Source organism: Camarhynchus parvulus, chromosome 20 (assembly GCF_901933205.1).
Source record: "Camarhynchus parvulus chromosome 20, STF_HiC, whole genome shotgun sequence".
Lineage (NCBI taxonomy): Eukaryota > Metazoa > Chordata > Aves > Passeriformes > Thraupidae > Camarhynchus > Camarhynchus parvulus.
The window spans coordinates 7,281,172-7,292,427 of NC_044590.1; the positions used below are offsets into that span (position 1 = coordinate 7,281,172).

Below are 11,256 nucleotides of genomic sequence, written 5' to 3' on the forward strand. Positions count from 1 at the left end.
TGCTGAGGAAAGGACATGTTTTAATGGTGTCTGAATTAGGAATGAAAACTAGTGCTGAAAATTAGATCATTCTTAGACAAGGACCTAACACTGATCGTGGCTGTCAGCCTTTAATCCATGTTCTGAAGGAGAATCCCAAGAGGGCCCTGTGTGCTTTGCCCTGTTTCATCTTCAAATGCTGCTGGTGCCTGCAGCCAGTTGTAGTTTAAGCTGAGGTTTGGTCCTGGTTCTCCTGCCTGTGGGGAGCAGAGCATGTTGGGGTTATTTTGGGAGGGGGAGTGGGCTGAACTTGTCAAATGCTGCCACATGGGCTGGAAATTTTAGTGAAACCAAGCGACCAGAACTTTCTGTCTAACAAACATTATTCTCCTTGACAGGGGATAATGGTGTCTGCTGTGGCTGCCTCCCCAGTGGGGTGCTGGGTTTTTTTCTTGTGGGTCTAATTCTTTGCTTGGCAGAAATTTAAAAATCTCTCTGGCTTCATGTAGGGAACTGTCTTTGACCTGTCTTATGATTCTATCCTGTCTTAATCCAACCAAAACCCAAACTCCCCTCCATGAAGACACCTGGGTTAGATCCAAATGCTTTTAATAAACAACTTCATTATAAAAGATACTTTCAATTTGAACTTCATTTTGCAAGAGCTAATTTTAGTGATGAACCATACATTTCCTAATGGCACTTAATTACAATTTGAAAACCTTGTTTACAGCCCCCAAAACACTCCTTTAAAAGAGGTTATTCACTCTGTGTAAAAGTGCTAGAAAGTTTGTTTTTAGAAAACCAGTTGAGCTGTAACAATGGGAAATTTCTGGCTTTGGCAGCTGTAGCTGCAGGGAGGGAGGTCAGGCACGGGGCCTGTCCAGAACCAGTACAAGAAGGGACAGTGTGAAGGGAGGGACACTGTGGCTTTCCCCTGCCATGGCTGATCCCAAACCCTTCACCTTCCAATGGGATGTGTATAGGCTATGGGAGATGGCACAGCTTTTGCTGGGAGAGGGTTCTTGGTATGATTTGTGGCTGTAAAGGCCACTCAGTAGCTTTTCTTCCAGCAGCAGTTTTGGAGCTTGGCTGCTCCCAGGGGTTCCACAGGTTCTTCTTTGTCCTTCTTGTAGCCACCCCAGGTCTCAAGAGTACATCAGCTGACAGCTCTGTGTTCTTCAATATCCTCATTCAAGGAAAACACTGGTTCAAATGTTACAAAACAGTCTTTCTAAAAATTGCTCCTAAATATCAGGAATCACTGAAGTGGGAAAGCTCCACAAAGCATCAAGGCTGAGGCACTCAGAAGGGTGAGGAGATCTCAAACTCCAGAAAGGCTTCTAGCAGAAGTTCTGGGATGTGCTGCAGCGTCCAGGCTTCTGCACCCTGGCATGGCAACCTGAAGTGGGTTCTGAGGGCTGTGAGCCAAGCTCATGTGTGTTACCTTCTTGCAAGACACACTACAGAGGGAGAAGGGCTGCAGGCAGGTCCCTGGCCTGTTCACCTGGACACTCAGCCAGCCTGGCCTGCCCCAGGTGTTGGAGGCTGTCCCTGTCCTGCAGGCCCTGGAGCTGTCCCCAGTCCACTCAGTGCATTCCATGCTAGAGCTGGTTATCCCCTTGCACAGTAGTTCAAAACAAAGACATAAAAGTGAGAGATGGTTGGTTTGTAACAAGACACTTCAATGTTGAGGATGCTTCCCCCAGCTGAAGAGCTGACCTATTTATAGTAATAAAAAAATTAATTCCAAATTCCCTGGTTATCTTTTGCAATGCTTTTAAGTTCCCTTGTCAGTGTGATCTGACCCAGAGAAGCTCCCTCTGTGTCATGTGTGCTCTATTTCCATGCTGGTATTTAGGCAGTGGTGGAAAGGACCAGGCAGACCTGGCTTCAACCACAAGCAGAGTGAGGAAGGTGCTTTAGGCTCCTCCTGAAGCCCACCTGTGCACATGGAAATAAAATGTACTTTGAACAGAAAAGCCAAGCTCATCTCCTGCTGTGGGTGTGTGAGAAGCAGAATGTGATCTGTTTTCTGGTCTCATTTCTGAGCACCAGTTCTGGTTTTGCTCCACCTGTTTGCATGCCAGTGTGAAGTGATTAGTGGTGTGTGGTCTGTGGGAAGATGTAGAGCTGGCTCCAGGTAGAGATTGCAGACTGTGCCCCAGGAGAGAACTCCTTCCCTGCAGCCATAAGAACAGCTGAAATGTGTAGGACTCCTAGGGGATCCCAGTTATTCACTAGAAGGAAGCAAGTCCATCACTGGGAATAGCCAGAGGTGAGTCTAAGTCTGAGTGTGCATGGATTGTGCAGCAGGGACAACAGAACCTGAGAAGTGGTGGGGAATAGGAATAGTGGTCCTGTAAGGCAGCTGGATCAGTGGTGATGGCATCTCCCTGGCAGCTTCCAGCTGCTTTCCAGGAGAGGCTCAGTATGGCTGTGGCATGTTATGGTAAACAGGCATGGAAAAAGGGTGAGAGGTGCCAGAGCTGGGCATTGGGGTGAAAAGAACCTGGGCTTCCCAGATGCAGCAGACCAGGCTAAACCAAATCACCTTCTACTGCACAGGGGTCAGGCAGGAGGGGATTCACAGCTTCAGGTGGCAGCTCCCATCTCTAGGAACTGGGAAAAATACCAGAAGTTATGGAAAAGACACAAATTTTGGATGAGGATGGAAACCTGAAGTGGTTCTGTTTGAGCCATTCATCCACTTCACTGTTCAGTGGCAGAATAGCTCCAGGGCTTGGGCAGGCAATTAACTAAAAATAGGCACCCGAGGGAGAATTCAGTCAGCTTGACTAACTGGGATTAGAGGATAAGCAAGAAGGTAGGGTGATGGGAAGCACATCTTTGAAGATTTATTTGTGGAAATTTTAATTGCAGGCAGCAGAAAATGCCTCTGTGGGGTTGTTCTGTCCAGAGAGCAAAGGTGGTGCAATGGTAGAGAAAGGAAAAAGGGATTTTTTCAGTGAACTGCAGGAAATCTTCCCAGCAGCTGCTGTTCACCTGTCAGCAAGGAAGGAATTAAAGAACAAAGAGCTGAGCTCAACAAAAGTACTGAAATCATCAATCTACCAGAGGTGAAAAAAGGATTCCAGGTGAAGTGACACCATTTTTCAACACTGAGGCTAAAGAGCAGCAATGTTGTGAGACAGAGAACGGGGTCTGTCACAACATGGTGTGTGAGTATTCTGTCATGTGAAATTCAGTGGAAGCAAATGCAAGATTGTTCCTTCCTACAAATGGATTTTGAGTGAGGTGTAATCCCAGAGGGGAAAAAATATCTTCAGCCCTTCACAGGGTTCTGGCAATCTGAGCCTGGAAGGATGGGCAGGAGTTAACCCTCTGCTGCCAGGGAGTGGCTTGGCTCTTTGTTAGTTCTTATTTCTAGGGGGCATTAGGTCCTTGGCTTTCTGAGAATCCAGAGTCTGATTTATAAGGGCTGGCAAGTTCATGTCCTGTCCTTTTACTAACTGAAGGTCTATGGGTTTGTATCTTAGTTGACTGCAGTGTTCCTACTGCTATGGACACCCCCCAAGCCAGCCAGTTTAAAACATTCCTTTACTTAATTAAACCCTCCTGAACAATTATGTGCTGTACTTGCTGCCCTTGAGCTCTGGTGCATTCTTTGTGGTACAGGTGTGCCAGGAGCAGAGGGATCACAGTGGAAAGGTTTCCTGGGCTCTGCCTGCCTGACTCACAGCCCCAAACTTGTGGTCCAAAACAAAAGCCAAACCCAAACTCTTTCTGGGATGATTTTTTTATATCACATAACCAGCACAGTGGCTGCCATAAGGTCCTGCACACCACAGAACAGATTGCAGGCTGTGCTGCAGCAATCCCCTCACAGCATGCCAGAATTACCCTTGTCCCTCACCTCCAGCTGCATCAGCAGGAGCTTGGCTAAGATGAGTTCCACTGACTTGCCTAAGAGCTTGGTACATATGTCCCAGTGGACTGGGATTCCCAAGTGCTGTAAGCTTGGATGCTCCAAGTATTTTCTTAGAAACAGGTAAAGGTTGTTCACTGTAATTTGTTCTGTGAATTGCATATTTCCTATTTCAAATGGAATTAGTCTCGTTAGTTTTAGACTGACTGGTAAAATACCTTCAGATTACAAGCTGTTGTGGTAGAGGAACTTTGAATCCATTTTCCTGTGCAAACACCTGGAATCAGCTCCAATGCTGTCTCTGACCACGCTGCCCTTGCTGGTTTGATTTTCCTTGCACTGACAAAAGTTACTGCAGTTCTGCTTGTTAAAGTAGCTGTGGAAAGCAAATCACACGTGCAAATCATAGCAAAATGAATTCCATTTATTCTTTGACAGACTACTGGTAGGAAAAAGATGCCTGGCTCTAAGTTTAGCTACCACTGCTAAAGGAATTCCAGTGATGACATCTGTTCAGAGTACAATGCAGGCAGGAAGCAAAAAAGCTGAATGTTCTGCAGTGGGAGAAGGTGTGTGATGGCATTGCATAAATCTGATAATCCTCACTGGCAGTGAGTGATCAGTTCTGACCATTTATTTCTCCAAAAATAATAATCCTCTCAACTGAAGACAGGGATAAGGCTTGCATATAATTGATAACAGTGTGAAACTCTTTAATTTGCAAAGAGCAAAGCAATAGAAGACAGGCCTGAGGTATTCGATGCTGGTAAACAGACTGGCTGCAATGCCCTGTTTACCTTTGCTAGGTTAGAGAACAAGAAGGCACTCGTTGGACTTGGAAAGGCAACATTTTCCAGTGGAGAAAAGGAAAAAGTACTGCATTCAACTTGGGGAGATCATTGCCACAGGATATTGCTGAGGTAAATAAATCTTATATTACATTTTGATACAAAAGTCTTATTTGCAGCATTGCTGGCTAACCTAAAACAACCGATCTATGTTCTGGAGAATCAATGGATTGCTAAAGAGTCATTCTGGGAAGAATTACTAAGCTAAATTAAAAATAAAATTCTGGAGTAAAATGGAAGGGGACAAGCCTGTGACCAAAAGAGGCACAGCTGATGTCACACAGTGGGATCATGGCTCAGCAGGAAGGAATCTGCATCAACTGAGGTGGATGTGCTCTGGGGAGACAGGGGAGGACAGCATCTGGCTTCACCCAAGGAGCTGAGATAACAGAGTAGAGGTAGATTTTGCATTTCCTAGATTTATGGAGAACAATATTGACAGATTTCCTGGTTTATATTGGCCTACAATGGTTCGTCCATGCTGAGGTATGAAGATCTGCCCGTCCATAGTCACAAACATGCACCAGTGCAGAGTGACCTCCACATGTTCCCATCTGCAGTAGAAGTGCCCAGGAAAACAGGAGCAGGAGACAACACAGGTGCTAAGTGACACCAGCAGCTGGCTGCCTCTTCCCAGTATAACCCTTCTACCCTGGTAGGTAGACAGCTCATGGAAGAGTTGAAGAGGTAGGGCAGGGAGCAAGGGAAGCAGGACTTTAACTTCAGGAGGCAAGGCTTGAGCAGGAGAGAACAAAAAAGGCCAGTGGAACCAAATCCAAAGTGAAAAGTTGACTGCAGGCCCCAAACCTCAGCATTTGTTAGAACTATTGGGAGAATATGCTTCAAATGGGGAGAAATGTGTGTTGGGAGAAATGCTTCAAATATACTGAAAGCGTGTACATGAAGCTGGGACCAATTTATCCCTGATTCTTGCATGTTATCAACATTGAGGTTAAAATATACCTTTGAGACTCCTTCCTGGACAAGCCAAAAAGGGTGCTGACCTCAATGAGTGGTTAAAAAAACCCCGAACCCCAGAAACTCATACTCTGTTCCTCATCCCAAGGGAAGCTATGGAGCAGGGCCTGCAGCCTGTTCTCACCCACACCTGGTCTGCCATGCTCGATGGCCCGAGCTCCTCACCCAGCTCTCTCACGTGCTTTGGTTTCCAGATCTGTTTGCCTGGGGGAGATATTTAAAAGGGCTCTGTCCATACACCACACACCAAGCTGAGCTGTGAGAGCTGCTCCATCCCCTTCACTTGGGACAGCCAGCGAGAAAAGGCAGGAAGCTGCTGCCTACAGGGGCAGAGGCTGAAGTGGTCCAAAAGCAGTGTATTTCCCCATGGGGGAAGAACATGATAAGTGAAGAGAAATCAGTGCAACCTGACTTCGTTGTGTAAACAGTGTTCTAGCTACACCAGAGATGAACCCAGTGTATTCTGGTGCCTCCTATTTTTTGCAATGGCAGAAACAGACTTGTGTTGTGTAAACAATGTTCACCATAACGAGTTTATCCTAACAGCTCCAAAGAGGCGGCGTTGAATTCACTATGTAAACGGGCTTGTTGCTTAACACTGATGTGGAGTAAGCTGTGTTGGGTGATGGGATGAGAGGTAGCAGGGAAGGACAGCCTCTTCCCCATTGGCTTCATACAGAGTGGTATCATGACTTCTTCTCCGTGTGGAGGTGTTGGCTGGTTTGCCAGAATTGCAGTGTGGTAACATGAAATGGAAGCTGGACTCTTCAAAAGTTTAGCCCAGGATGAAAGAGTCTCAACTCCTTCTGAAGGACAGTCCCTTCCCAGAGAGGAATACAGCTCCAGCATTCTCAGGGAAGGTCAGTGCTAAGCGCGGCTCCTGATTCACAGATTAAAAATTAGATAAAATATATCCAGTCTATCAGCTGAAATCTTTCTGCTGTACAGGACTGGGACTTGCACGGGTTCCAGTCTACAAGTGCTCCCTCCGAGATCAGAAACCTCCTGTCTGACCCAGCTCTGCCAGAGCTTTCACACCCCCAAGGAAGGAAGAGTTGTGCGTTTTTAAGGCTCTCCACAAAAGGGTGACTGAAAGATCTGTTCTCCAGTGCTATTTCCAGCTTATTGGAATGCCTGGTGGAACCGTGGCAGCGTGGTTGTGCTCAAGCTGGAGGTGAAGACGGGGGGCAACGAATGAAGGGGCCCAAAGTTCAGCGAGGCCCCGGCTCCGGGAGACTCTTGAGGTTGATGTTGCAAAGTGGTGAGCAGTGGTTGCGCCTCCCCCTGCGAGTAGCCCATGACCAATCCCCCCGACGAGACAGGTGGATTGCAAGGAGGAAGGTTTAGGGGAAGGAAGCCGAGAAGATGAGAAAAGTCCATGTTAGCAGCACAGAGAGCCTCTGAGAGGTTAGCAGGGCTCTTGGAAAGCAAAGCCTCATCCAGGGCAGGTGGCTGAGGCGAAGAGGACTGAGGATCACCAGATGAGAGAGACAGACTGCCAGGGAAGTCTGACAAAAAGCTGTCCACCTCTACTTTGGGTAGTTTCTCAGGCAAATATGAGGTAGATCCAAGCTGATACTTTGGAGGAGGTTGCGGTGGGGAGGAGATGGGAGAAGAAGACTCCAGAGGGTAGCTCATTCCCATTGGAAGAGAATTAGGAACCAAAGAATGGGGCATCCCTGAGCTTGGCATGGTTTGGAGATGTGTGCTGTACATGCCCACCGGCAGCATGCCAGGGAAGCTCTTACCACCCATCATGTCTCTGGATGCCATACACAGGACAGGACTCAGCTCTTCCTTCACTGCCACAGAGGAGCTGCAGCTGAGCAGACCCAACATGTCCACTGGCTCCGTCTTAATCTTCAGCAGTTCCTGGGAGTGGCTTTTCTTCATGTGCCTGGTCAGGTGGTCTTTCCTCCCAAACCTCTGAGCACAGTACTGGCACAGGAAGTCCTTCCTCCCCGTGTGCACCACCAAGTGCCTGCGCACGTCCTTGCGGGTGTAGAAGCGCCGGTCGCAGTGGTCACACGGGTGCTTCTTCTCCTTGGCCCCGCCGGACGCCCGCCTGGAATGGGCTTTGAGGTGCTCCAGCAGGACCTGGGTGCTCTCAAAGGTCTGGAGGCACACCTTGCAGCTGAGGTCACCGCTGGCAGCCGCGTGCATGGCCAGGTGTCGCCTGAAGCCCAGTTTGGTGTTGTAGTTCTTGCCGCACTCGGGACAGTGCAGAGCCTCCTTGTTGGGATCGTGGGTCTGCAGGTGGTTCCGGAGGTGATCCTTCCTGTGGAACATCTTCTCACAGTACATGCACTGGTGGGGCTTCTGAGCAGAGTGCGTGGCCATATGCCTTAGGGGAGAAAAGCAGGAAATGTCAGACAAACATTCAGTCCCTGAGGGAACACAAGCTGGTTTTCCAAAATTTTCCTTGTGTCCTACACTTCATGCCACAAAAATCCCAGATGGCATTTTACCTCCATTAAACAAGGAGCACAGAAGCACAACGCTTCAGGCAAAAGCTACAGTCTGTCCCAGCAGCTGTCTCCCCTCAGCTCCTGCTCTCTGCTGAGGCTGCCAAATAAAACCTCCTTAGTTTGTGACACTAGGTGAGAAAACTTCACTTTATCAGAAGGGTCAGGCTGTGCCCAAGTCTGCTGACAGCCACTGTGGTCTGATTTCACCTTGGTATCTCACATTCTCCCCCACTGTGGTTCACTTGGTTTCAAGTTTTCAGCCATCACTGTTTAACTATTTTGTGTTGTACTGCACTACATCAATGGGAACTCTACTTCTCCATACTGGAGCAACAGCTGCCATGGAATTATCCCTGTGCTTAGAAGCAGGATTTATGAATGCAAACGCTATTCTTGCTTTTCATTTTGTTTTTTCATCTGTGAACTTCACTTTCTGTTTCTATTTCCTCCTCAGTGAAACATAAAACAGCTTGAGCTCAGGATACAGCATTAGCTGAAGTTCTCTGGAAGGCACCTAAAGAGATGCCAAGTATGGTAATGTCTGGGACTCAACTGCTTTGCAAGGTAAAAGGGTATTTCCCCTCCTCCAGCTTCTCAGAAATTCAAGCAAAGACACAGGAGGGAGGGGGTTTCCCCTCTCTGCTGGGCAGAGGCACTTGCAGATACCTACCTGTAGAGCTTGTACTTGGAGGCAAAGGCCTTGCCACAGTGCAGCTGGGGGCAGTTGTAGGGCCTCTGCTCCGAATGGGAAAGTGTGTGAGTTCTCAGCTTGTCCACGTGAGGGAAGGAGGGCTCCGATAGTTCACACTGGCACTTTCCCTGACTTTCGGTTTCTTCACCTCTTGGTCTGGGGACTAATTTCCAGCCTGTCTCTTCCTCCTCCTGCTTTGCATCTTGAATCCAGTTGGGAACACTGGGGAAAAATGCCGTCATGGCAGGTCTAGTAGAACATGGCCATGTCAAGCAGAACTCAAGCCTGTGGGCTGTGATGTTGTCCTGGTGCAGTTTTCTGTTGGAGCCCCCTGTGACCAAACTGCTTTAATAGCAGAACTTCTTCATCTGAAATCACAGAAGGCTGGTGTTAATTCACTGCCACCTTCACCTGTGTACACAGTGAATATGTGCATTCCCAGCCATGGGGACCTCCAATCAATAACATTTTTCTGTCTCTTCCCCCTTAACCTGTTACCTGAATAAAACTATGTTAAACTTTTTCTGAATTGCATTTTTTGCCACTATTAGGAGCCAGTGTTATGTGTTGGATGTATTTTCTCCTGAAATATCATAAAAGGTGTCTATTTGTAGCTCTAAATACCTTTCCCTATGTGTCTTGCAGATCACTTCTCATCCCATTTTTTTATATTCTCACTTGCTCTTGGTTCCTGCCTACATGGAATTCCCTCTCAGAGATTCTCAGAGTTCTCCTGTATTTTCTTTTCCCATCCTTTCTGCTACCAACCTGGTGCACTGGGCAAAACAATCTCCAGAGCAAATCAATCTGAACCCCCAGATGTGGCTGAATGAGGCTGAGGAAGAAAGCTCTCAATTATCATCAACATCACACCTTTTTCTGGAAGGCAACGGATGCTGCTCCTCTTCAGGGTGGGATTACTCATTGCATTTTCACTTTCCGACTGTGAGGCAGATTCTGCCTCTCAGGATCAGCAAGTTTTCTACTGTAATGAGCAATTTTTAACTCTTTTTTTTTTCTTTGACACTCTCATGCATTAATAATGGAAGCTCAAACTGTTTCCTGTCCAAAAAAGTACACCTCCTCTAAGCTCTTCTGGCTTTCACATTGATGAGGTTCTACATGAATCTCTCTCAGCAGGTTGTTCTTGAGTTGTGTGTTGGTTTTTACAGGGTTCTACTGCCAGCTCGACTGGTAAACGGTCAGCTGAAATAAAACCAACCTCTTTCACTCAATTTGGCTGCCTGAGAAACCCTACTTAAAATAGCATCAAACCCTCACTCCATGATTGCTTCAGAGGAGGAACTTCCTGCTGCACATCAACACGAGTGCGAGTTGTGGGCAGGATGTGCAACTGCGAGGGAACAAACCAACCCCCAAGAAAGTGCTCAAGGAACGTTATGAAGAGCTGAAATGACAATTACTGTGACTGCACCGTCACCCCAAATAGCATGGATGGTTCCCTCAGGGTGGAAAACACTGGGAAACTGGTTGACTCCAAGAAAATATATCACTGTGAGCTTTGGGAATGCCTGTTAAGAACAAAACTTGGTTTTGTGCAGGCTAAATCTACGTGGTCAGAGCAGAACAATCAAGGACCAGAACTGCTGAGGTGCCACTTTGGGACAAACCAGAGTGGTGTGACAGCTACTCTGACCCCTCAGGGTGCAGGAGGCCTGTGGTTCAGAGCAAGCTGTCTTACTAGGTGCTAAAAGCATGACTATTCCACCTCTCTATGAAATATGTCCCAGAAAAGATGAATGTTCTCTACCTCTTGCTCCAGAGCTGTGCAGGTGTCCTGAGAGTCTCCACCACTTTCACCGGGGAACTGCTCCTTTCCCTCCGAAAAAGCCTGGCCATCTGGGCCAGTTTCAAAGCTACCTGGAAGAAGACAAGAGTTTGAATTTGGATGTTTTTAACAGTAAGGTGCATAAACGATCATATGGAATTTTAAGGAATTCAGAGGTGCTGCTGCAACCGCCTTGCAAACGGCGGAGGTGCCGGGGGGTGGCCGCGAGGGGCAACTCGCTCCTCCCTCCGGCACCTCCGCCGTTTGCCTCGGAAGCCCACCGGGAGACCCCCACCCGCGGGGATAACGCAGTCCCGGTGGAGCGGGATCACACATCCCACCCCCGCCCCGCAGCGCTGAGGGGAGGGAGGCGGGCCCGGCCTACGCCCCCCCCTCCGCCCCGCATCCTCCTCCTCCTCCTCACACGCCCCCCTGTCCCCTGAGGGGACCCCGCCACCGAGGGGAGGGTACGGCCGTGCCACCGCCCCTCGCTGCGGTGCCGCCCCCCTCCCTCGCCCCCCCGCGCTCACCCCGTTCCCCCGGGCCCCGCCAAGCGCGGCTCCGCTCCCGGCCCCGGCGGCGCCATTGCGCGGGGCCTTGTGGGAGTGACGTCA

The 11,256-nt window shown here is 48.5% G+C and overlaps 1 protein-coding gene across 1 annotated transcript; it reads right to left on the reverse strand.

Moving 5' to 3' along the window:
• Positions 1–4,282: 4,282 nt before the first annotated feature.
• On the reverse strand, positions 4,283–11,242 carry PLAGL2 (PLAG1 like zinc finger 2). Its single transcript, XM_030963369.1, has 4 exons — positions 11,173–11,242; positions 10,625–10,734; positions 8,833–9,221; positions 4,283–8,038 (listed from the first exon to the last, which is right to left on the reverse strand). The coding sequence occupies exons 3-4, from the start codon at positions 9,093–9,095 to the stop codon at positions 6,817–6,819; spliced, it is 1,485 nt and encodes a 494-aa protein (XP_030819229.1). The 5' UTR covers positions 9,096–9,221; positions 10,625–10,734; positions 11,173–11,242; the 3' UTR covers positions 4,283–6,816.
• Positions 11,243–11,256: the final 14 nt, after the last annotated feature.